The 25,851-nt window shown below is 43.3% G+C and overlaps 4 protein-coding genes across 5 annotated transcripts; 1 reads left to right on the top strand and 3 right to left on the bottom strand.

Moving 5' to 3' along the window:
* Nucleotides 1-217: 217 nt before the first annotated feature.
* org (oogenesis-related gene) lies at nt 218-2,499 on the bottom strand. Its single transcript, XM_047343088.1, has 6 exons — nt 2,323-2,499; nt 2,149-2,220; nt 1,846-2,065; nt 878-1,035; nt 396-500; nt 218-325 (listed from the first exon to the last, which is right to left on the bottom strand). Exons 1-6 carry the CDS (start codon nt 2,482-2,484, stop codon nt 284-286), a joined length of 759 nt encoding a protein of 252 aa, XP_047199044.1. The 5' UTR covers nt 2,485-2,499; the 3' UTR covers nt 218-283.
* A 5,472-nt stretch (nt 2,500-7,971) lies between these two features.
* Nucleotides 7,972-12,744, top strand: peak3 (PEAK family member 3). The gene is made up of 4 exons (XM_047343021.1): nt 7,972-8,318; nt 8,582-8,718; nt 9,994-10,553; nt 10,877-12,744. Exons 1-4 carry the CDS (start codon nt 8,254-8,256, stop codon nt 11,951-11,953), a joined length of 1,839 nt encoding a protein of 612 aa, XP_047198977.1. The 5' UTR covers nt 7,972-8,253; the 3' UTR covers nt 11,954-12,744.
* Nucleotides 12,745-13,007: 263 nt separating this feature from the next.
* Nucleotides 13,008-18,211, bottom strand: oaz1a (ornithine decarboxylase antizyme 1a). Its single transcript, XM_047343022.1, is given in 6 exon segments — nt 13,008-13,697; nt 13,879-13,964; nt 14,183-14,358; nt 14,962-15,048; nt 15,050-15,116; nt 17,938-18,211. Coding segments are annotated over 6 exon segments (666 nt in total). The 5' UTR covers nt 18,057-18,211; the 3' UTR covers nt 13,008-13,566.
* Nucleotides 18,212-21,279: 3,068 nt separating this feature from the next.
* Nucleotides 21,280-24,043, bottom strand: amh (anti-Mullerian hormone). Of its 2 annotated transcripts, XM_047343161.1 has the most exons (7): nt 23,930-24,043; nt 23,513-23,734; nt 23,266-23,435; nt 22,987-23,098; nt 22,813-22,906; nt 22,292-22,716; nt 21,280-22,178 (listed from the first exon to the last, which is right to left on the bottom strand). In XM_047343161.1, exons 1-7 carry the CDS (start codon nt 23,994-23,996, stop codon nt 21,772-21,774), a joined length of 1,497 nt encoding a protein of 498 aa, XP_047199117.1. In that variant the 5' UTR covers nt 23,997-24,043; the 3' UTR covers nt 21,280-21,771. The 2 variants fall into 2 exon arrangements, with proteins under 2 accessions (XP_047199117.1, XP_047199116.1); XM_047343160.1 differs by lacking the exon at nt 23,930-24,043 and having other exon boundaries at nt 23,513-23,852.
* Between the last annotated feature and the right edge of the window lie 1,808 nt (nt 24,044-25,851).

Raw genomic sequence — 25,851 nt, 5'->3', positions numbered from 1 at the left:
ACTCCTGGAAGTAAACCAGCCAATCACAGTAAGTATAAAAGTGGTGATCACCAAATAAAGCCTGAACCCTGCTACTTTTATACGCCTAGTTTAAAACTACTGAACATAGCAGCCACATTTAGAGAAACTTGAAGTAAAGTACCACGAGCATTTTAACACATTTCCCCTTCTGAACAAACACGTTGTTACTGCCATCTAGTGGGAGAACACAGCAATGTCATGGACAAATTTTTATTGTTATTAATAAATGTACAAAAACGATGAAAACAGTAAACATGATGCATTAAACAGGAGGACAAGCGACTGGAGTGGATGGATCAATATCCTGTAAACACAAAATCGTGTTAGTGCACAATCTGATCACTGTCAGATTAATATTTCAAACATAACCTTACCACGTTCACGTCTTCAATGACAACGCCTTTCCCCGAAATCTCAATGTCGCTTTCTGTATTGTTGTGTGAGCAGTACTCTTCACTCTCCGTCTCAACAGTGCTAGGCTGAGAAATGGTCGGTGTCAATACACGTTTGAAGAACAGACAATTTACTTTATACAACCCTAGTGCACAATGGTCAGAACCTGAAGGTGTTGAGTTCAACACAAGCCATTAATGACACTAAAACATTTTAGTTCTTGCAATACTTCAAGGCACTGTAGTCTCCATTACTTCAGATAAGGATAATTTTCTTTGCGTTCTTTAAACATGTCCAAATTTCAGTCCACAGCAGGTTAAGGACACAGCCATGTGTGAATGCAGGCGGATGTCACACTGCAGATTCGTTTTATTCGCCTCCTAACACACAAATTTGAAGTCAACTTATTAATTTGCGTGACCTTGCCCTTAAAGTAGGAGATGTTTTGGGCTATTGCACCAACCTCATAGTCTGGATCCTCCTCTGGGTCTTCGTCACTGGCGAGCTCCTGATTTAGCGCCTCCACCCAGGTCGGATGCTCTTCTTCCTCATCCTCGTCCAACTCATCCTGCTTTCTCTTGCTGCCCTTTCCACAAGGTTTAGTAGGAGAGACTCTGATTTCTGTTGGGAGAAAAAGATTTTGAAATGCTAGTCCCCACATGCTCGTGTATAGAAACATCTTTCATGACCATCTACAGGTTCAAGTGCAACTTAAGACTTTGACAGCAAAAGAAATCTGAAGTTGAGGTTTCCAAACCTCACTTCTTGAAGTTTGTTAGATAAGGAATAGATTACAATACTTTGAAAGATGTGGGACACGGGAGGACAGAACATGTTAAATTTGGTGCAGATCCAGAAACGTTTTCCCACTTTCTTTAACAATCTTAGTTTACCAGGCAATAAGTCACGTATATTGATTGAAAAATATGCATATTTAGGAGACTAATCTACAAGTGTGAAAGTTAGTGCAGAAATAAAGATGAGAAAAACTGACATTGGGAGCATTTTTTAATCTTACATAAGGATCAGGCGTAGACTAGAGGAAAACCACTTCTCAGAAGCTAAAGCAAAGAATAGTCTAAATCTAATTAATCTTCAATTGATATGAGGAGAAACAGGCAAGACAAAGAGCATTTGAGTTATGTTCCTCAAAGGACTTCCATTCTAGTTGAGTTTTTACAATCAAGTTGTCTAGTAAAAAGGAAATAAACTGAAAAGGACTTTCCAAGCTGGGATGAGGGTAACCTCATACATTTGTAATACCTTTAACTTTTAATCTGAGACACAGACGAACGGCTTCCAAGTTAAATCGAACCATGGCACTGATCACATTTCAAAAACGTTTGTATACCACGTTTCAGCAGGACTCAGGGCGAGAGGTGGCCATGACCTACAGCCCCCTGCTGCAGAGTGTGACCTAAACAACCTCACCTGGAGAGAGGGAGCGACCGATGCTGCTGGACACCGGGTAGCCCAGGGCGCCCTGCACCCAGCGGGGCAGGATGGACAGCAGCAGCCGGGTGACCCGGTGCAGGCGCTTGCGGCCGGCGAGGCTCTGGCGCGCAGGACTGGGGACCTCGGAGCTGACGACGGCCACTTCCTGTGGCTGCCGGAAGCCCAGGACCCACCAAACCCCGCGGTACGCACGCATCTGTAAACCAGAGCTAAAAGTTAGGTTTTGTTTAAATGTGACAAACAAGAATGTGTCATGGTAACATTAGCTATCGGACGTACCATGACGCCAAAGGGCCAGAAGAGGCCGCGCAGAATGGAGCGGAGCGCACCGTCTCTGCGCACGACTCTGTCCTGCAGGTGAGGAGAGGACACCGGTCACGACACAGACACACACACACTCCATGGTGACTTCAGATGACCGGAGCGCCTTGGACACATTGAACCCATGTTTACCTCAGAGTGTTGGGCCTGGGCCTGGGCCTGCTCCTGCTCCACGGTGTCTCTCTGGACTTCACTCGTCATCCTGCTGCGGGTCTGAAGCCTGGTGGCGCTGCCGAGTTGCACCGAGGACCAGATGGAGGATTGCACTGAGCGAAGCCTGAGGGGGAGGGTCATGTACCCCGAGGTCACTGCTGGGGAGCCAATCGGTGTGAGCACATACACCTGGTTCAATCGGCAAGGACCAATGAGCGACTCCCATCAATTAACCGGGAACTGGCCGAGGAGGGTGATCACGTGACCAGTGTGGGCTCAGTGTGCGTCAGTGCTTAATTGTTACGAATGAAATGTGTTGTATTCATGTGTTTAGATTGTTGACACATTCACGAGAAATATGTTGCATAATAACGAAGAGCAAAGAAAATGGATCAGGTGTGAATCAAAATAGGCCTGAGTGGTTGTTCAGACGAGGGGAATGTTCAAATGCCGTTTACCATGGTAATGATACACTTTAATTATAAAGCACAATTCAACACAAAGTGCTTTAAATAAAAGCAACAAAATCAAATTTTGACAAAACAAAATCTGAAAATAAAATGGAATATAAACGGCAGGTGAAGCCCTATCAGGCTTAAACTTTGGCAGTATTACATTACATTACAGTATGAGAAAAAACAAAACAACCATGAGGTAAAAAAAAAAAACGGAAGCGAAATGAAAATGCTCAATAGTTGCGTTCATACTGCACATAAAAAAACAGCCTGAAACTATTTAACAATGAGAAGTCACACGATTAGTTCCCTAAAATGAGTTTCCATGTTATGGTTTGTCTTAAAATATCCTCTGTCTGCATGGAGAGGTGCCAGAGGCTGTGAGAGGCAGGGAGCTGCTGCTGCTGCTGCTGCTCTGTCTGCTCTTTAGCATGAGAAGAGGTTTAATAATGAGGCCCAGTCTTTATGCTGCAGTACTTGACAAGCTCCCTAGAAGGAAACCTCTTCCGGCTCTGGCCTTCGTCACATTTACGTATCTGTTGATGTATTTGTTGGAGGACAAGATGTGGGAAGAAAAGAGATGTATAAAAGCTGCCGTTCATCAACCCTCTTCCTTATCTACTCTCCAAACCTGTGTGTAAAGACAGCGGAAGACTAGTCAGACATGGATAAGGACACAGTCACTCGGACGTTCAGCATTGGAGCTATCAGTGGAAACAAATCTTTGGATGATCTGTCCACAGAACGCAGGCACAGCTGCGCAGGGATCCGTGCACTCCTGTGGGCTACCAGCAGTGCAAAGTCCTTCGGTTGTTCCCTGGGATCAGACTCTCAGACGAGCCGGGAGAACATTTTTCCAAATATCCTCACACCTGGCAGCATCCCGCAGTTCACTATACCGAGTCTGTCTGTGCAGAGCAACTTGAGATCTGTGAACAAGGAGGAAGAGGGCGAGTCAGGAGAAGGTTTGGGAAGTTCTGGGACAGAGCAGGAGACATGTGAATCTGTCTCTGCCTCCTCCTCTGGCCTCTCATCAACCATGTCTTCTTCAGGTTCCAGTTCAGCTCTGTCAGTACGCAAAGCTGAGCGCAGCATCTCAGACCCTTTCATGCAGAGAAGGTCTCTCCTCCTCAGGGAGGGCTCCTATCCATTGCCCGAGGCCCAGCACTGCCTGGACCCGGCCAGCAGACCCGCCCTCTCATTGCCACACCTGGCCAAGGTCACCACACCGTACGGCTTCATCACCTTGAGCCAGAGCCCTCAGATGGCGAACGAGGAGGCGCTTCTGTGCCAAGCTGGGCTACGCCGCTTAACCAGGGATGAGGAGGCTGCAGGATGTGTGGGGAAAGCTCCAGAGAAAAAGAAAGTGGACATGAAAGTCAACTCCTCTCACATTTCTGGAGCTAAAAAGAGACTTTCCAAAGACTCAACTGACTCAAGGACAAAAGGACAATCAGTAAACGCAGAGATCAAATCTTCTCCTGCCTCTTCCACCAACACAACAGCTTCTGCAGCCAGACACCCGGACGGCAAACTGAAACGCCGCTTCTACAACGTGATAAAGAAACACTTCACCACCTGCCATTGAAAACATATGGGACTGCAGAAGTGTTTTAGCAGAACTCAACTTGGTTTACATTATGCATCTACTTCTCTATAAAAATGCACTGGTTGACATTTAAATGTCCCTATGACTTTGCTGTAAAGACACATGCAAAATGTATCAGTTGTGACATCAAAAAATAAAACAACATAAACAGACTGCCACATTGTGTGTTTATGACGTTTGAGTCTATCATATTTTATTCCACACTTCCCTTTTCTTTTCAGACCAACAAACTCCTGTGTTGAGGATCATGGAGAGTGAGTTCCTTACATCAGCCATGTGTTGAAGGTTAATGAATTCCTCCTCCGCTTTCATCAAACTAAAATGTCAGCCCCTCTCAGGGAGGCCTATTTACGCTTCCTGTTGAATGTGTTTATAGTTTCTGCAGCATGAATTGTTTTGGTGCGTCCTCCACACAGAGAACCCAAGTCGTCCTCCTTGCTCCTTAGTTAGCATATGAAGCGGGTTCAGTGGAGAGGCCCTTAATGATGGTTGCCTAATTTATATTTGTAGCCTGTGTGCCCTGAGCTCTCCCACGCACTGAAATTTAGTGAGTAAATATCATTATGACTCAGAGCGCTCCGACTCTAAGTGGAGGACGAGGCAAATGCAAGAATGAGCCCCTGCACACAAGAATAGATTAAGGCGATCTAAATGTATAATATCCCTCCATGTTGTTTGTTTATGTGCATGACGTCACTGGTTTTACATGAACACTTCAAGGCGCATAAGGCTTTCAGCTTTTCATTAAGTTCACTCACAGTGCAGCAGCGTCCTTCAAGAAAAAAGCCTGATCACTCGACAATGATTTATCCCAGATTTGAGCTGCATCATGTTATACTGTTGCATTTACCCACTGATATGAATGGGGTGGACAAAATAGTAGAAACACTTGTCAGTGTAACACAAGCAAATTCAACAGCACCACAAATTACACCCAAAGTGACGATACAGTTTAGTCAATGACACTCGATAACAGTTTCAACATAAAACAAAGATTGAATGATGCCCTTGTTTCTGTGATCCTGGTTTTTCAGTCACCACCCGAAGTTAATGATCATAGTTGAGGGTCCTAAGTTTCACTTTACTTTTTCTTGTGGTCATCTTTTTATCATTTTCGTCTCCTTTACCATAGAAAAAGAAAAGCCGAAGACATTTAAAACTAAAGTCACCACAATGAAAAAACCATGTGCACAATTTTAACATCCAACACTCACCCTCGGTTTTCACATTCTTTCACGATTTCATCATAGTTTTCAATGAGATGGTGACTGATGGTGTAAATGTAACACATACCTGATCATTAAAGGAAAAGAGACAATGGCCCTTTAACACAGGGGACGAGTGAGTCACTGTGGGGGGGGAGCACTTCACCAGCAAACAGCACGACAGCACAAATAATAACAACGATCACATATTAGAATATCATATCATACGTGTTTGTGTGTCACAAACATGACAGATTCAGGATTTTCCAGAATTGATCAGCAGTTCATTCTTTTGTAGCTTATCTACACTGTTGGTCTACATCACTGCGAGCTACCCACTCAATGAAATCACGACTGTTTGCTGTCCTGGCTGCTAAATGGTGGAACGAGCTCCCCATCGACATCAGGACAGCAGAAAGTCTACACACCGTCCGCCGCAAACTAAAAACACATTTCTTCTGATTATACCTTGAAAAACAATTTTTTTTAAATGAAAATAATTTTAAAAAGTAGCGATTTATATGGCACTTACCTATAGCACTTTGTAGTTTGGCTCTCCTGAAGAAAATTGTACTTTCTTGATTCTTGTTGTTCTGGGTTTGTACCCTCATGGTTGAATGCACTTATTGTAAGTCGCTTTGGATAAAAGCATCAGCTAAATGAAATGTAATGTAAATGGCACTGATTAGTTTATTGATGATAAATATTAATATCCCTCCCTATTGTTAGGCCCACTTATACTAACATGACCCCTTGTATAACCTTTTGTAACACAACAGCCAATGGCAGCTTCAGGTGGTTTGCTGTAGCTCAATAGCCGTGAAACACATGATCAGAATCTTGTACAAACCCTTTATGATTCATGATCCTGGAGTTCCTCTGAACTGGCCTCTAATGATGCAACCATGAGACAGAGGTCTGGAGTTCTGTAGGATGTTCTTAGTCATGTAAGGTTGTATACAACCAAACATGAGTCACAGCTACTTGCTTTCATAACAGCATTTGTTTCATAAAATCCTAATTATCCTGACCATGTGCAAATTCAGGAAGAGAACATCAACCAGAATGGCACTTCCTACATTTAAATTCACTATATTCCAAATGTTTTTTGGGATCTGCACCATATTGCACACACTACACACAAATATCATTCCCCTAAACATGTCACCTTTTATTTAATCAAGACCCATGAATTATTCGGTTCGGTTCTTCATAAATCGTACTTATAAACAAACAAGAAAATGTTATAAAAAAGATGTTATTAGAAATTTTATTCTAGTCCTAAACTAGACTAGTAAACGTCAGGTTTAGTCAGGATATTGTTTTGAAACCTCTTCAAATGGTTTAAGGGAAGCACAATTACCTCAACCAAGGAGGTGATATTTTTACCCCTGTCTGCAAGATTGCACACAAACTACTGGAAGGATTTCCTCAATACGTGGTGGAGGGTTGTGGTATAGTTCTGAGAAAAACTTAAAACTTTCGGTGTGGATCCGGATGAGGGGGCGGATGCAGGATTCTTTTTCACTTTCTTTAACATTGTGAGAGAGGAAGTTTTTCAACGTATCCTAGAGAATCCTTTGTGGGCTGATGAAAAGAAATCAGACATATTTAAGGAACTGATGAGTATGTGAAACTTGGTGCAGCTAGAAAAGGGGCTTTTGGGCTGCGGCGGAGATATGTGCTCTACTAAGTTACACCTTTGTTTTCCAGGGTCAAGATCGACTAAATGAATCTCTGCTGGAAAGCACAACAGTGTGACCCATTGCCTTATTTCAAATTTGACCCAGGGAGACCACAGATGCCATAAATTTGAATAAAACACCAACAATTCAATGAAGGTAGTGGTCGTTCATTTTATTTACAAAGAGTTTATGGAACAATCCATGATATTTTTATGGCAAACCTTATTTCTGATGGTAAATAATTTGGAAACATTTGTTCAAATTTGACAGCTAAGAACTATTCTTTGCATGTTTATATAGGTCATGCTATATTTACTATATTTCACTCAAGGAAGTTATTTGTCCAAAACATCTTAGTTGAGCAATACCGTAGATATGGACAAAATAAAACTCAACCTCTGTGTTTTTCTGCTTGAATGTTTCACCTTTCCACTACAGTCAGTGAAAGCTAAAGCTACTGGGTTGAAGCAGTGAGCCCCGGAGAAGCTGCTGCAAATGTAAAGGCTCAAACTGCATCATCAAGGATAGAGAAGTTCATCTTGAGGTTTCCCAGGGCGAAAAGCACATCGACAGCGACAGAGAGAGAGAGAGAGAGAGAGAGAGGGTTAAAAGATTGCAACATGAAGTGTCTCTGCTGCTCTGCCCTGTTCTGTCAAGTTGAGGTTAGCTACACACAAGTTTTGCCCTGAGAACAGACACTTCAGTTTTCCGGTGCCAACCTCAAGCTCAGACCCCAAAAAAAAGATTAGAGCCAAATAAAATTAGCAGAGCAGCAGAGCAGACTTGTTTAAATAAGTTGAGTTAAAAACATGCAACGACACGGAGGGAGAGGGAGTAACCGAGATAGACAGGAAGTCTGAGTGAGAAGTGAGTTAGCCACCTGTGAGCTTCACATGAACAGTGCTCAGTGACAGAGGACGTGGAGGTTGAAGCTGTTGTAACTCTGTAGGGTCCAGATGGCGTATAGTTCAGGGGGCAGAGCGGAGGAGCTGCCACCAGCTCTGCCGGTCAAACAGCACAGGTAGGACCAATATTGTGTTTGCATTGGCTTTACATTGTGGTTAATCCTGATCACATATTCCTATTTAAAATGTCTGGGATACAGGTTGATTTCAGCTCATTTGATGAAGTGGATGCACCACACACAGAACATTCTTTGTTATTCTTGATGCAGATACAAAGTTTTTGACATGCGAACAGTTGCATTCTGCTTATGCAAAGGGTTTATATTCATGATAGAAGTTTAAAGTTTTTTTTTTTTATTCTGTGCTGTTCCTTCCACAGGAGTCGTAGTCGCTCCAGCGCGGACTCTTTCCTCCTCAGCCCCGTGGGACTCCAGCATCAGAACTACGCCTACGACGACGTCTTCTCTGAGCCCACGGATTGTCATGCAGATCAGTGCCCCATACACCAGCGCTACGGTACGATACAGTGGAGTTTAAGTGCGCAAAAATAATCATATGTAGTAAATGCAACTGTAAAACCTAATCAGGTAGGGTCAGATAACTTAGTGCATCCCCTGCTGTTGTTTGGTTCTCAAGGTCTGGGAAGAATCTACTTATACAACCAAGGGTGATGGGAACAGAATGCGTGTCGCCCTTGTGTGTGGTTTCGCCCTCTCAGTTCATCATACAGGCTGCATGTGAGAACTGAAAGAGAGGAAGTACCCATCTGGAAACTCTGACTTTCAATAAAATGCATGTGATACTGAGAGGTTGCCATGATTTGCACCGTATATGTGTAACTCCACTGTCTATGCAGACCCTTGTTTATAATGATAGTTTAAAAACTTAATCCCTTATTTAAAGAAGGTTGCAAAAATACATGGGAATAAAACAACACAGAACAAAACAAGAATAAGAAATATAACATTAAGGAAAGGAAAATATTTAAAACAAAAAACATCCGTCAATAAAAGGCGTTCCTACAAGTGCTGACAAGTCTAATCTCTAACTCCAGCGGTGTCGGTGTCCTAATGTCAAAAGCCTGGTCACCTTGAATTAGCAGCCTTGACTTACTATCAAGTCTTGGTTGGAAGATCTCAGATTATGAATTGGAGCATCAGGAGTTAGTAGCTCCATAATGTAACCGAGGGCCAGACTGGGCTGAGCATTAAAAGTTATTTTAAAAATGTTAAAATCAATCCAACGTTGAACTGTCAGCCAATGAAGAGAGGGGAGAATTGGCGTGATCCACTCGGTGTTGAAATGCGAGCAGCAGAATTCTGCAAGAGCTGAAGCCGAGACACTGATGATTGACTGGTACCTGTAAACATCAGGTGTGAATAAGCAACATTGTGTTGGTTAACAGACCTCTGCAAAAGCCGACATGTAGTGTATGAAAAAATAACAGCAGTTAAGTAAATCATTCAAACTTATACATATATCACACACACGAACAGTAATAAAGGAAAATTCATTTTCATCTTATGAAATATATTGACTGATAAATCTTCTCTGCAGATAAACCAGGTAGGATGAACACAAAGTTTTCTACCTTCACTCTGCACCATAGGCTGTTTATAGAAAGCCCTGCACACAAACAATGACAATGACAATAACAAACAGTGACTGAACTGTTTGTCCAAACAGGCAGGTTTAGAACGGGCACTGCACTAGTTCTCCAAATACTGTGTCCGAAATGCCATCTCTGTTGCTCACTGTTCACGTCTGAAATCTCTCTCTCTCTCTTCTCAGATCCCTTTCGACACGAGGAGAGATTTTTCTCAGACGTCAACCCCCCGCCTGTTCCAAGGAAGAAGTTAAATCGCACCCTCTCCCTCCCTGGAACCAACGCGACCCCGCTGTGTCCCTGGTCTCCCTTGTCTCCCCTGCAAAGACACCCTCAAAACTTTGACAACCCCTTGTACATGCTGGCTCCCGCACCTCACCACTACTTCCATCAGGAGATAGAAGAGGTCACTAAAGTCAGAAGGAGCGTGGTTCCTTTGCTCTCCTTCTCCCAGCTGTCCTTTGACACCCCGGACGAACATCTGCCAAACCTCTTCAGCAGCCTGGACGACCAGAGGGTTGTTTCTCAGGGGATCCTGCATCGCCATCTACTCTTTCTGAGAAGCATGGCGCAGAGTGTAGAGGCCGGGATCCTGCAGCGAGGAGAGGCCGCAGAGAAGGACGCCAGCTCATACCAGCCTCAGGATTTCCTGCTTACTGAGGACAGCCGGCCAAAGCAGATAGGAGAGTGTGTTTACTACAGACTGCACAGCCCCAGGTTCCCAGGGAGGGTGCTCGGTTTAAAGGTATCAGCTATTTGTTTCACTTTCATATACTCTGCAAAATTTCTTTTTCTGTGTTGAGTTTTTGCACGTACTCTGAAATTATGTCTTGCAGTTATGATAGTCTTGGATTTGTATAAGTGGTTTGCATGTTGCTCACAGCAACCTGATCTTTATCACCACTGGCAAATGACTTGCGGTGCTAGAACACTTCCTCTAACTGTCATCAATAGTCTCAACTGCAACAGCTCATATCTCTTTTCTATATCACACACTAAATATTTATGCAGTGCAAGAATTTCCTGGTTATAACTTTGGTTTCATGAGTTTTCTCTCCTTCTCCGCAGGTGCACAAACACGCACATGAAGCACCCACCCAACACCAACTGTCACATGTCAACGTGCAGAGTGTGGTCGCTCATTTCACACCCAGCAGCATCCTGAAGAACGACTCCAGCACCTTACAACCTCAAGATCCCTCCACTCCTTCTATATCAGAATTCACTGCTGCTGAAACACCAGGTGGAGGCAGCACTGAGTATTCCACAGATCCCTTAATGACTAATGTGAGCTCAGTTCAGTCTTTCCTGCAGAGAGGACACGCAGTGAGCGTTGAGAGGGACCTGCCACACGTCACTCTGGAGGACTTCGTCCAGGAGACCCGCTGCCTGCAGAGCGCAGAGAGTTTGCTTTATGACAGACAGGTGTGTGTCCTGTTGCTGCAGATAATAACAGGTGCACAGCATCTCTACAACATCGGGGCCATGGCAGCAGAGCTCAGACCCCAGGAGATCTTTCTGGTGTGGCCCTGCGGGGCGAGGGACGAGAGAGAAAACAAGCTTGATGATTCTTCTGAAGCGAAGAGAAGTTTGAAGACCAGCAGGTTGAAAGAAGAGAGGGAGTGGGAAACCCCGGAGAAAAAGGGCAAGATCCAGATGTTATGGAGGAGACAAGGTTCCCCTCGTGTGGTGTTAAACCCGCAGTCTGGGTCTCACCCCCTTTCCTCCATAAACTCACAGATTGGTGCCCTGTTGCAGTTCTGCTTGTCCTCACAAGAGAGCTCAGCATCAAGCCTTTCCACGTCCTCATACAGACGGGCTCTTCTTCACCTGTCCTCTCTGCTCCAGAATGGGAGCAGCGGGCCTCAGATAGCCGACATGGTGGCCCTGCTTCAGGTGCTCCTCTGGGGGCCCCATGTCGCACTCCTCAATCCCAGCGGCCCCACCACAGCAGCAACTGTACACAACTGGCTGACGATCAAACGGGCGCTGCTGGTGATGAAGCTGGCGGAGAGAGGGCTGATCCAGGATCAGTCCGCGCAGGACTGGGAGGAGTGCATGTGTCTGCAGTACCTGTCATTCACAGACCCTGAGACAGTTGTGAGTGTGACCAGTCAGCTGGGGCTTACTTTGACAATGGACTGACATGTACAGGCAGTCCATGTTGAAATGAGATGGTTCCTTGAATCTCTCCTGGGTATTATTATTATTATTATTATTATAATAGAGTTAAAGGAAAAGCCAATTCCTTCCATGCTCCTTTCAGTATCGATCTTCATGTGAAAAGTGTTTCACTTTGAATGTTTACCTCCACCAAGGAGGTTATGTTTTCATTCTGTTTGTTTTTCTGTCTGTCAGCAAGATTTCTCAAGAAGTAAATGGGCGTGATCAAGAGATAGGGTATTAGCTTCAATGGAGGTATGAACACCCCTTTTTTAGCTTGGGCTGTAATATGAATAATTAAATACCCTGAAGAAGTATTTTCTTTCTCTGCTTTCAGTCAGTTCAGTTTCGGTTATTTCACAAGATAATTGTGCATTTCTCTTTTTTGTATGTGCTGTTTGCACAGACTGGAAATTAAGGACTCTTGAAAAATAAAACCTTAAGATGATTTAATTTTGATTGTGACTGTTAAACACTGCCAGAGGATATATACATGTACAGGCATTTTTAAATCAAAGCTTAACACGTACTTCTGTGATACTGCATTCCCTGATTTGACCTAACTCTAGTGTCATGTTTACACATTTAGTGATTTGATACTTTTATTTCCTGTTTTTATACTTTTACTTGTGTTTTTCATTTGTGGAGCACTTTCTCTTGAGAAGTGCTTTACCAATATAGAGATTGTATTGTCCCAAACCCCTCAAAAGAATTGTTATGGCAGTTTTATAAATAATACTTAAGGGCTTTGATAAACTTGCCTTTTGAAAGTCTTGCTATACGGTTCTTTTGTTTGTCCACACTTTTGTTCCATAACTCAATAAGATGATTACAGCAATGTGACATTTTAGAACCTTAGTAAGCTTCAAAAGAGAAGATCGTCACACAAACTACCAGCATCGGAAAATCCTTTACCAACAGCAGAATGGATCAGTTGTTAAATATGATGATTGGTGAAAGGCGTTAACCCTTCTTCCTTTAGATGTGGTCGAACACGGTGTGATGTTGTCATTTCAAAACACAGAGCTCTCACATGTTTCACGTCTGCATGACCTCACGGGACCACAGATGCCACTGTCTACGTGAGCACTTTTATTTAGTACAGTTACAACATGCAGATTCCTATCAAGTGAAGTAAAATCACAAATGAAAATCATGCACACATTTAAAAAAAAATCAATACAAACTGGAGAATCAACTGATACTTACTATGAAGACATATCTACTTACATGAGTAAGATGAATTTATCATAAATATTACACTGTGAAGACAATCAGGGTTTATTCTGAGGAGGGGGGTGGGGTGCTGAAGGGGAATGAGAACTACACATCACAAAGGGTCATACAGTGGTGAGGACACAATGCCCTGATATTATGTGGGCGCTTGCTTTACATTCCTGGTATATTAACATCTTACCCTAGTGCAAAATCATTGAAACACAGCACGTGGGAGGTATAGGTCAAACGAACACAAAAGGAGCAGGAAACCTCAACCATACTGAACTTGAATAATATTTTCATCTCCCAAAAAATGATAGATTTGTGGGTATGGACCAAAAGAAGTACAACAAACGTTTGTAACTGCTCAGCGTTTTCTAGTCATCATCGGAGGAGTCTCGTTCGATGCTGTAAGCCATGAAGAAAGCGTCAGGGCGGGGGGGGACGAGGGGATGACCCGGTCTCACAATCTCAAAGCCCAGGAAACTGAATGTACGTAGGAGGGAGGCTGAGGAGGGACCAGACGGAAACACGTGTAAATCTCTAAGATGATGTGATTCCATTTAAATACATAAAACATGTGTGGTGACTCATTTATAATTTAATCAGATATTCCTGTCAAAACTATATTAGTATGTTTCTTAAATAGTGAGAATAATGAGTAAACGCAGACCAAATAAAAGTCGTACCTCTATCATCACGGCTCTTGTGAAAGCAGATGAAGACGTAATCAACCTGCAGCTGCTCTTCTGCAAATTCCAGCAGGAGGGCGAAACTGTGAAAAGTCAGAGCAAACAAAAGTGTTAATATTTTATAGATAAAATCTATTCAAGAAAATAAATATTCACGATGGTCAAAGTACATTTCTATGAACAATGTCTGAGACTTCATAACAGAGAATCTTTTTTACCTTTTATTTTCACATCAATCAGACACAAAGAAAAAGATAGATTGTCCTTTTGACCGTAAAAATTTAATGTTTTGCTGACTGACCTGTCTTTGCTGCCCTCGGGCAAAGCTCCAGGGGGGATTTCAACGTAAAGGTTCCCTCCTTTCAGCGCCGCCCTCCAGACACAGAGCTTCCCTTCCGAGCGACGTGGCTCGAAGAGCAAGAAGCGCACTCTGCCGTTGGCAGGGGGGGGCTCTTCCAGAACCAGTAACCGAGCATCCTAAAGGAGAGCGGAGGGAAAAGTGCGTTCAATTATGATAAGAATGTGATGTTGTGCCTTTAATTTCACACAGGTTATTTGACAGTAAATACAACTGTGAAAAAATGACTGAACATGTAAAGTGTGTCAGTATAAAAAAGCAGGTGTAACAAGTTCATCACCACTGACAGTTTGTGCCCTGAAATAGAAAACGAGCTCTAGCTCAGGGGCACAAAACACAACGGCTGGTTTTGCAGTAAACACACTCAGCACACTACGTTTCTCCATCCAAAGATCCTGACCTCATCTGCAATATCCTGATTATTATCACACATGTTTTATTTAGCAACAAATTATTTGTGTAGCCTTTGAGATACATTCAAATATTACAAAAACAAAGCCACAGCATCTTAACAAAACAATGACATCGTGAGGTTCACTGAGGGTAAAGAGAGACACGATTCCAAAGAGCTGAATTGCAAACAACCACCTTTGTGTTTGCATCTCTGCTGCTAGATAGACTTGTCTAACTGCCCTGTAAGCACGAGGCAGGCCCACCCTCCCTACCCCAAAATATAAACATCCTGTGTGCAAGAAGAGACATCAACATGAGGTTAAACTTACGGAATAGAATAGCTTAGCTGAAAGATTGCGATCCCGCTGGTCATTCCCTCGCCCACCTGGGATCTTCAGGGGTGGGAGAGGGGCATCAGGAGCACCACAGAGGCCCTGGACACGGGTTACTGCAACAGTGAGAGCACCTCCTGGGACTGGAGATACTGGGGGGAGAAACAAATGCAGATGGAGCCATTTAAAGAGGAATATTCACTGGAGGTTCTACTTACAAACCCAAACTAAACTCTAAATATGAACATCAGGCTTGGAACAAATTCAGTGTTGAATGATTCAACTAAGACATGGTAAAACATTTGCTAAACCTGGGTGAGTTTTTCAACACATAATAGAAAGCTGGGGGCATAGTTCAATCAGTAACTGTCCCTGAGTCGGACACAGATATTTATATGAGTTTATTGATAAGGAACATTTGACCTCTGCACATTTAATTAACAAGCATGATGCAAGAATGGTTGTGCTACCACAGCAGTGAAGGATTCTCTTCCACATCATCCTTGTCACGTTCCCTGATTCATTGTTCATATAGAAGAGTCACACATCACTTCTTAAGATGAACAGAGCTGTGTGCCTCGGTTTCTCAGATCAATATTTTAATCCAGTCACGTGATTCTGAGGGGAAGACGACCAGATTAACAGGCTCTGTTTGTCTAGCCTACTTTCATCCAACACTAACCGCATTGCTCCAGTTTACAACAGACAGGGACAAACACCATTTCACCCAGAGAGATCAGCTATTAATCCAAATGCTCGACAGAATTGTCTTAGCTTGCCTGTGCAGTCCGTGTGTGTAGCTGCATTTGCAGTGTCGAGAGGGGGCCTATTTTCAGAGTCCTGGTCTGGAACAAACCCATTAGCTGCTGCAGCTGCACTGTTGCAGCAACGCAAGAATGCTCTCACACACACAGATGCTCCCTTACGCAAATGCCACTGTTGTGCTATATGTGGAGCAGATGTGTGAAACCCAAATGAGAACTGTGGTCAATGGCTCAGTCTAACCAAGTCAATCTGTGGTATCTAACCTACTACCTGATCATGCAAACTAATGGAGATTGCGCACACAGCTTCTGCCTAAATCCCATTATCAGATCATGTAAAACAGCCAGTTAGCATCTGAACACAAAACCTCCAATGCCTCTTTTTTTCCTAACATGTAAACTAAAGCACAGGGGGTTCAAATCGATTTGCACCATTCAGCAACCTTTGAAATCCTCATGTTCACTGCAGGCGGCAACACACACACTCGCAGCCCCTGTCGCTCTGGTAAAGACAGCTGCTCTGGTCACATGAGGAACGATTCTCTGGAGCCTCTGCTTGCGTAAGAGCACCGTTGCCATGCATTAATATCACAAAAAGGAACGCTCATCTCTAGGAGGTTGTCGTGTAAGTATTGTTACAGGGAAGTGTCGGTGTGTCAGACGGACGACACGCTGCTGTACCAGCCTCACGTCAAAATATATAACAGGATCAGTAGCTGCGAGCCACTGGGTTAAAAAAGGCACCTGCCTGTGTCGAAGAAAAGCTACTGGTGAAAGAGAGAACTACATATTTTATAATCTTCAACGACCTGGATCACTGGATTATTACATAACAGCTTCGATGCTGTTCACATAAATGCTAAAAGTCGCGAGGGAAACAGGGAAAAAAAAGGCTGGGAGTAATAGATAATGTATTATTTGAGTGATTGTGTAGAATAAGGAGTAGATTCTGAGTGTGTTTATATGTCATCTCTGGACTCAAGCATCCCCATTATACCACCCCCTCCTTCGCAGTGCAGTGGAAATTTCCTATGAGTCTTTCACAGTGATATAGAACCAGAAGAAGCCTCGGGCAAAATCCTGTCATGACACGACCAAGGTGCAAAAACACACCTTGATCCATCGCTCACTTGTTTCAATCCGTCAGACACATTTCCAGGATTCAAACTCCAGTCAATTGGCAAACACAGTAGGAAGTGAACGAGTACAACACGTCCCCGGTGCACTGGCTGACTTATAACCCAACAATAGTTAACACAACACTGGGTCTGAATAAAGCCCACAGCAGAGGTTGTGTTATGATGATGGTTGATGACTGATCCGTTCAAAAACAAAGGTTCCATGTGATCTCTAACGGGAGGTTACTGGATGTCTCGCTGTTTGTTCACCTCTGAATCAAAATGGGGAAAAAACAAGCGATGAAACCCCTATTGGTCAATTCAGCCATTATTCCACTAGGTTCGTCAGCTACAGGCACATTTTACATAACCCTTATATAAATATATTGACTGGCCCGTGTATTCTTACAAGATCACAGTAAAGGTCAAAGTAGAAAACGTGATCACACTCTGGATGTAATATTTCCACTTCAACCCCTGATATATGTAAACACTTGTTATACTGGTAATGTAGCGTTAGCTGGAACAATTAGCAATTCATCTAGGTTGACATTAGCGTGAAAGCAAAGCAAACACACGATAAATAACTCGTTTAAACACAGAGTTACTCAGTCTTAATACGCGTTGTGCTATTAAAAATGACATGGACTAGATTAAATGTCGTTATCGTTAACTATCTCGACAGTTTGACGTTAGCTGACCAGCAAACTCCTCTGGGTTTTACTACTACATTTCTGCGGCGTTAGCATTAGCTTCGCTAGCTAGAGCTGGATATCAGCAGCAGCGCTAACTATGAGTTTGTCTACTTGCTGGATACCAGTTTTCACTAAATGCTGTACAGACGAGATAAAGCTCACTCGTGTATGGTCCTTTTGGAAAACCTGTGTCCAAAAGCTAGTGAACACAAGAATCTGACCATGTGGTTTAAAACACAAACTGGGGGGAAATAGCTCTGTTATGTAAACAAAAAAATATGGGGCACAGAGATCGCCGCTCCAGGAAATACACCGCATCTCTAAACTAGGCCGCGGTTTTTAAACTTAGCTTAGCTTAGCTAGCGCCCAATCCACACCGACAGCGACATCACATACCTCTCGCTTTCAGTTTTATTACTGGACTGCTCGATGACAGGCATCTCGGTTAAGTTTCTCTCTTTTTCTCTAACAAAACAATGACTATTCAAAATCGTCTGAAGGTTAGATTTAACCATCCGGCCAGCGTCCGCACCAGCTGCTCGCTCTGCCCTCTCCTCGTCTCCTACTGCGGGCGAGCGGGTCCGCAGGCTGCGGTATTCGTCATGGGAGGGACGCGTCCGTCCTGACGCGCTGCTGTCACAGGAGCCGCAGCGTCACGAGCCAGCACAGGTACAAAGGACTGAGACGGATATCGACACGGTGTACTTTTGTGCACCTTTTAGAAAACTGTGCGTGTGATAGAGATCCAAGAGATCTTTACATGCACATGCCTAAAGCACACGAATAAGACTATAACGTATTTATACACAATATATATATATATATACACACATGCAAATAACAGTAAAACAGTAAAAGCTTGGACAGAAAAATACACTGAAATTAGGATCAAAAATATAAAAACTGCACTACCCCTCTTATTATTACTGATGTAAGCAGCTGTTCTAGCTGCTGGACGTGGTGCTTCTCATCATATTTTATCACCACTTTTATCAGATAGTCATAATATTTTGTCTGCAAATCATTGTAAATTAGTAACTTGAGCTTCAAGGACAGTCATTCTATTCTAAAATCTGGTGCAGTACCTGGAAGATACCTGAAATATGTGTGTATGTACTGTACTTGGTTACTTTCCACCACAAGTACAACTAGAAGGGGACTCAGTAGAGCACGTACCTCCACTAATGCCCAACACTCCCCTCATGAAAGCACATTTAAATTCACTGGATCTGGATCTTCATTTAGATGTGCACCACACGCACTCATAAATGTCAGTCCCCTCAACATGCCAGATTTTCCCATCAAGATCCATAAAATATTACCAAGGAAATCATAAACTCCTTGCCGGAGGTAAATATACTCTACTAAGTTACTTTCCACCATAAAAAAAAAAACACAACAAGCGAATATGAAAAATATCTGTGAGTTAAAATGCAGTCTTTACCTTCAACTGCTAACAAGTGTAAATACTTTCTTTTACTTTCTAACCGGGCAAGTTTAATAGTAAATTAGTCACAGGTTTAATTTCCTCCTGGCATCTGATATTTCTTGGCGTCAGATACTGTACTAAGACTTCAGTATCAACAGAATCAGCACAAACTACCAATGTCATTTTCCTTTTTTCAACAACCCTCATCTGTGCCTGTCAATCAAGGAGCGAGGGAACATGGTGCAGGGTGTGTATAACACTGACTCCGGTGCCTGCAGCTCAGAAATCACCATCAACACGACCGGGACTTCATTTCAGGAGTGAGACACAACTGAACGGTCCAATCAGGTACGTTTGTTTCTCACTCTGTAGATGTTTATAAATAATTAAACCCTCAAATGTTGTTTGCCTCGTTCAACTGGCTGCAGGTGCCTATTTTAAGCTGCCATATGCGAGTCAATGACACAGAGTACAGCTAGAAAGACTGTGCACGTTGCATTGCAAGTGCATGAACAAAAAAAGCTGTGATTTTGAATTATCCCTAAGCAGTTCTCCCTCTTCATTTACAGTTTTATTTTGGATGCAATTTCTAAACCTTAACCTAAAGGAGTGAGTTGGATCATTTGAAAACATCACAAGTAAGAAATGAGTCCACTTCAAACAACAAACTGAACTTTACAGCAACTCGTGTGCACGGATCTGACTTGTTTGGGTTTTTTATAAAGTGTCTTATGAGCGGATTCTGTCCATCGAAAATCTGAGCGATGTTCCAAATCCATGGAAGGGACTCACTATGAACCGTTGCTTGGTGTTGGCCCTGGTCGTACTGCTGGTGACCTCAGGGGTGAGTGAAGTGCACGGTGAGTACTGTTATCAACAACATACTGCATGCATGGTAATCAATGTACTGCATTGCCTTCCTTTCCTTAAGTGTTTTATTTGAGCATTTTCAATTCCATACGTTTAGACTGATAGCTTCTGTGTATCCTAAATTCATTCTCTTCCATTTGGTCCTCAGTGTCTTCTGTTTTGTTTTGGGTTGTAGATGCTTTGGACTCTTTTGTTGAGGACACAGGGATTAGGTCTTTCATTGAAAGTCTGCAGGATGGTTCAATAACTCAGGTACTGTCCACTGTTATTATCCACGATCTCTCAAAGTCACACTTGTTCTGTTCAGACTCATAGCAATCATTGGATTGAGGTGTTTGAGGAGCTTTATTTTACTCATCCAGAGCAGTAAACACAGAATATGCCCTCATTTGTGTTTCTATAAGCAGTTTGAAGATAATATATATATATATATATATATATATTAAATAATAGTATTAGTAGAATTCTGAAATATGAAATAATTTGGCTCATCAGCTCAGTAGATATGTATGTAGCAAAAAGCAAAAATGGTTTAAAAACTATTCACTCACTAATGCTAATGTCCATATTAACTTATGTGATTTTTTTTATTGGTATAAACAAAGAACAGCCAGTACTTTACTGCCAATTTGAACTTTTAAATGCTTGAATGAATACTTTTACTCGGCTGATAAAAGTGCAGGCCGATTGTACCATGTGAGCATCAGGCTGAACAGTGTGAAACATGAAATACTGTCTTTACCTGAGCAGAGCTGCCAGTGCGCTGTATGATGATTGTATGATGACTTTAACAGCGTATTCCCGGTGACTCTTTCTATGGAAATGAAAGTTGGCCTGTGGAGCAGTTACAGGATGTGTCTGTGTTCAGTTAAATGTCTGACGGATTTCACAAATTAAACCTGAAAAGTCGAGTAGGACAAACCACATAATCATTCACACTTAGCGCGGATTTCCCATTAAGTACAACAACACTACGGCATAAAAGTTAAACCTGTAAAATCGGACCCTTGTAGGCACAACATAATAAATAAGTGGATTTATAAAGACATTTTATGTGGTTGTATATTACATCACATGTCATTTAGCTGATGCTTTTATCCAAAGCGACTTCCTATTAGTGCATTCAACCTCTATGAGGGGCCATTCGGGGTTTAGCATCTTGCCCAAGGACACTTCACTATTTGCTTGGATTCGAGCTGCCAACCTTCTGGTTGGAGCCACAGCCATCTACCCCTCAGCCACAGCAGCCCCCTTATATGTGTGTTATCTGCTGCTGTCTTCCTCCAGATCAACATATGGGACAGTGTCATGTGGTGGTGGGGATCAGAAGAAGTGGGAGTGATAAGAAGAAGAAAGAAGCCGATCGGCAACAAAGCGATCCTGAAACCCAAAACGAAAGAATAAAGGATGTAGAGCTGCTGAAAGAAGAGAACACAGTCTTGTACTTTGAATTTAATAATAAAAAACTATTACATTTAAATATCTTTGTATGTTAGAGAATAAAAGATTTTATTCAGAAATATTTATCATGTTAAATCAATATTTCAAAACCCTTTTTGAATAATATTGGACATATTTTCAAAGATGATGGCAATCTTAATTAAAAAACTAAATGTGCATTTTAATTTGATAAAAAAAAAAGTATTTTTATTATCCAGAGAACATCTCAGATAGATGTACAAACAGTGATGATAATACTGATACTTGAATTATAACATCAAATATCTGTTAACATGTATATTTTTGTTTTCAATACATTTGTGAATGAGTGGAACATTTTGTTGTGTGCATTTACTCCAACCTATGAAAAAGACCTCCCCGAATAAATATGTGTGTATTAATACTGTGCGCATGACAAAACACTTGCTTCATCTAACAAGCTACAGTGACGATGAAACAAGTGAAATCTCTCTGGTGTCTTGAACACAGCTTCAGCGGCATCCACACTCCCTCGCCACGACATCTGGTTTAACGGAGAGATAAGTACCGTGTTCATTCAAGTCCACCACCTCCAGGGCCTCGTAGGCCACGGGCACGCAGCACGGGGCGCGCTCGTCCACGTTCCCGCTCTCGATGTGGGAGTTGAGCAGGACGGCGTGGTTGTTGGTGTTTAACATGGGGAACGCGCACGAGCCTCGGCAGTTGTTGATGACGGCCGTGTTGGGCCCCACAAGATGCTTTTCGAGGGAGACGGTGAGACTCCTCAGGCCGCAGACGTTGCCCCTCGCCGGGTTAGTGGAGCCGGCTCTGGTGGTCCGCAGTCCTATCTGCAGCTCGTAGGAACGGGCCACCGTCTGCAGGGCCTTCAGGAGAAGAAAGGCGCGGTACTGGTTCTCTCCTGGTACATGCAGAGGAGAAAACTGTCAAATGAGTGCGTCTAACAGGATTGGGAGGAGAGGCCTGACTGGAAGTTGGGGAAACACTGCTAAAGACAATAAGACACTACATCACCTGCTCCTGGTTCTGTCTTTGGTAAAGCACTGAGTTCTTTGAGCCTCCCCAGCCTCTCTTTGGCCCTGCTACCCACCTCCTTTCCCCCTATCACCTCCATTATCTGCATCCCAAACTGCTCCACCCTCTGCCTGAGCTCCTCCAACAGAGAAGGAGACAGAGCCAACTGTCCATGATGCACCTGAAGCATGGAGCCCCATCGAGAGAAGGAGAAGACGGTGGTGGACGAGGAGTTGATCAGCCCCGCCAGCAGGGTCTCACTGGAGGACAAGCCCAGCGACAGGTAGGGCATGGACTGTAGCGAGTCCAGCTGGAGCTGAGGGGACTCAGGGTGGTTCTGAGGCAGGACCTCACACAGGAAGCGCCTCAGCTCACACAGGAAGGAGAAGGTCTGTGACGAGGACGGGGTCGATCCTGAAACACGACTACATCGAAGCAAACAAAAACAAAAGTTCATGAGGCACCGCTCTGACGTCACTGTGGTTAAAAACTTTGGCAGGGAACACGAAAGCTAAAACAACCTTGTCTCAGTTCCCCCAGAGAAAAGCAGAAGTGGAGTTACGTTGATACTACTTCCTGATTTCTCACCAATGAGGATGTCTTTCAGGTTCTGCTCTGCAAGAGTGAGTGAGTAAATGTGAGCAGAGTTCACGTGAAATGAGAAAACTAAAAAACACAAGAAACTGGCATCTTACTCAGATCAGGGGATTTGGCCTCGACGGAAATCCTCCATTTCTGACCAGAGCTGGCGTCTGATGCGTTTCCTGTCAACAGGGTGTACTGTGTTTCTGCTGAAATGCAAACAGACTGGAAACCAAAACAGAAACATTTGGGGTTGGAAATGTTTGCAAGCGCTGCTCATCAACAACACCATCTGCAATATTCTGCACTGCAGAATTACTACTACACCTAAAACCATCAACACAGAACAGAGTGTGTACTTTGTGCAATATTCCCAGCAGACCTTTTCTTACCTGCGTGTGAGGCTGCAAAGACGGACTAGAGAAAGTCACTTCCAGGTCTTCACCTTTAGGCGGACTTTGAAACGCCAGGAGCAGCACGTGGCTCAGCCTGAGCAGAGGCGACTGAGGGAGGTCAAAGGTCAACTCCAGGGCTCCTCTGTCATCTTCCTCAGTCACGAGCACTGATGGAGAAAACAATGCATGACCTGAGATTTTAAAAAACAACAACAACATTTCAACTAAAATGACGACCTCTCACCTCCAGTTGGATGCAAAACCTCCAATCCTCTTCTCTGGTTTCTGCTCGTTTCCTGGGCGAGCTCCAGTAAGACTGATCCCGACGGACTGTCAGGTACTGCGCAGACTCCAAACAGAGTAAAACTGCTGCTTGCGAGTTCACCGTCGTCCCCCACACTTTCACGCAGCGCTGCGAATGTGTCATCCACATAGCACGGTGCATGGTGAGGGGTGGGATCAGAAACTGTGGAGGCCAATGAGGTTTGGGGGAAAAAGAACAATTTACATGAGACACTGAAAAAAAGCTTCAAAAGACAAGAATATGAACTCCTTGCAAACAGCTTCATTGATAAGCTTGCAGCACCATAAGATGAGCTGTAAATGCATTTCACAAACAACGCATGAATAAAGTCACAGTTTGAGCTGCGTGGGTTCTGACCTGTCAGTGCCGCACAGGTCCAGCAGAGCACCAGGGCTCCGCAGCAGAAGACGTTCACCACTGGCATTCTTCACTGTCTGTTGGTGTGTCCGTGCTGTCAGTCCTTTTTTCAACTCTTTCTTCTGAATGGGTCCAGCTCCGGAGGATGGGAGGTGTGCACTCCCCCCTTTTTTTTTTCACAAACTGGGGAACACGCCGGCCAAAATAGGAACATCGTGTGTCCTTGGTGATTTTAGACATGTGGGTTGTGTTTGAGATGGGGTTTTTTTTCACCTTCAGGAAGCAGGTTAAGCTCTTACACACTTCATTTTGTTTAATGAGGAGGAGGAGGAGGTGTGTGAGGACACACATCAAGGAGGGTTTGCAGATTATAGAAATTACTTCCTGTACCTTTCTGATGAGCCGTGAAACAGCCCCCCCAGGCTTGAAAAGGAGGAGTATGAAATTAATGCTTTATCGGTGCAGAGCAAATATTCTCAGACACAGGTGAGTTTTCAGTGCTGTGAACTGAGCAGTGATCCTGAGGTGAGAGCAAAAACAAAACATAACCTAATGTATTTACATTGCATTTCAAATACAGTTTGAAAAGACCCTTGGATCAATGTCTCCTGTTTTAGGAAATACATTTTGGGAAATACACATTATATACACGTTATTCACTTTATTGTCAAGATTACTGATACTTATATCATTTACTTTACAGCTACTGCTTGCTCTATACCGGCCTATCCATCCATCGGTTAGTTTGGTAAAGTAGTTTCATATTTAATGGACAGATATAAGAGTGGTATTAATATTCTCATCTATGCCTCAGTAAGAGAGGAAAGAAGCTCCCTGTTCCTTTGGTAGAAAATCTCCCAGTCAGTCACCAGTGATATGACAGTTGAACCAATGTATTTCTCATGGTGTGTGTGTGTGTGTGTGAGTGTGTTTCGATGTCACTGTTGACTTGTTATTGGTCGTCTGACGGTGGTTTTATAAAACAATCGGATCCTTCTTGTCGGAGAGGAACTAGAGTGAAGTCAAAGAAAACGTGAGCTGATGATAGAGCCGCGTGTAACAGTATCACTCCGAGCAGGACACGGTGGTGGTGTACAACGGCATCTGTTGTTTTTGCAGACGGAGAGGAATGGAGGAATGGACACATGTGATGCGATAGGTTTTCAAAGAGCCGGTACTCCCATCAGCGGTCTCACAGCTGCAGCCTTGTTTTGCAGTCTTTCAAGGTCTCGGGGCTGATTTGTGGTCACGTATCTCAAGAGATAAAGTCAAGGTTCAGTGTTGCTCGTTACAAATCTTCGGCGAGGAATGACAAGAATCAGTCATTAATCTCTCATGTTTTCAACGGATCGTTTCTCTGCAGCTATAACCCATCATCATGAGGACATCTACACTGTGGGACAGTGTACATGTCCTCATGATGAACATGCTTTTGAATACCTGCTTTGATTCCCACAGCTCGACCGATTATAACGGCTGATGTGAGCCATTCACAGACATACCGATATTAGTGATGTTTGCCATGAACACTTATTTTACGGACTAAACGAAGCATTTATCTTTATAATATTTTTTTTACTCCCTTATACAAGTTTCTGTATCCACCCCCCCAAAAAATCCACAAGGGTCGGACTCGGAGAACGAAGAAGTCATGCACACACGGTGCTGGGCTATCTGGACCCCATCTGTCTCTCCACTGCTGCGTCCAGGTGAGAAGTTTCACTCTCCAGACTCTTTGGGAGGTTTTCTCTGAGACATTACAGACGTGTTGTCATAAAAAAAACAAGTACAGTGTTCTGTGACTTGTGGTGCTGGGAGGTATTTGTGGGTATTTGTGAAGGAGAAATGCAGCAGAACTACACCAGAAACTAATCAAGATGTTTATTACCTTTGTATGTTCCAGATCAGCAGGCGTATGCAAA

The sequence above is a fragment of the Hippoglossus stenolepis genome, chromosome 14 (genome assembly GCF_022539355.2).
Source record: "Hippoglossus stenolepis isolate QCI-W04-F060 chromosome 14, HSTE1.2, whole genome shotgun sequence".
NCBI lineage: Eukaryota > Metazoa > Chordata > Actinopteri > Pleuronectiformes > Pleuronectidae > Hippoglossus > Hippoglossus stenolepis.
This window is presented reverse-complemented; position numbering and strand designations above follow the sequence as displayed.

Bases quoted from the DNA above. Each gene is read 5' to 3' on its own strand.
- org (XM_047343088.1), bottom strand. From the start codon at position 2,484: ATGACCCTCCCCCTCAGGCTTCGCTCAGTGCAATCCTCCATCTGGTCC. The intron at 501-877 runs GTTGGTGCAATA...ACCATTTCTCAG, and splicing joins AGGAGGATCCAGACTATGAG to CCTAGCACTGTTGAGACGGA. The intron at 326-395 runs GTAAGGTTATGT...TTGTGTTTACAG, and splicing joins TCATTGAAGACGTGAACGTG to GATATTGATCCATCCACTCC.
- peak3 (XM_047343021.1), top strand. From the start codon at position 8,254: ATGGCGTATAGTTCAGGGGGCAGAGCGGAGGAGCTGCCACCAGCTCTG. The intron at 8,319-8,581 runs GTAGGACCAATA...TTCCTTCCACAG, and splicing joins CTGCCGGTCAAACAGCACAG to GAGTCGTAGTCGCTCCAGCG. The intron at 8,719-9,993 runs GTACGATACAGT...CTCTCTTCTCAG, and splicing joins CCCCATACACCAGCGCTACG to ATCCCTTTCGACACGAGGAG.
- amh (XM_047343160.1), bottom strand. From the start codon at position 23,837: ATGAAGCTGTTTGCAAGGAGTTCATATTCTTGTCTTTTGAAGCTTTTT. The intron at 23,436-23,512 runs GTGAGAGGTCGT...TTTCTCCATCAG, and splicing joins GGTTTTGCATCCAACTGGAG to TGCTCGTGACTGAGGAAGAT. The intron at 22,717-22,812 runs GTTGTTTTAGCT...GCTTCGATGTAG, and splicing joins TCTGGGGGAACTGAGACAAG to TCGTGTTTCAGGATCGACCC.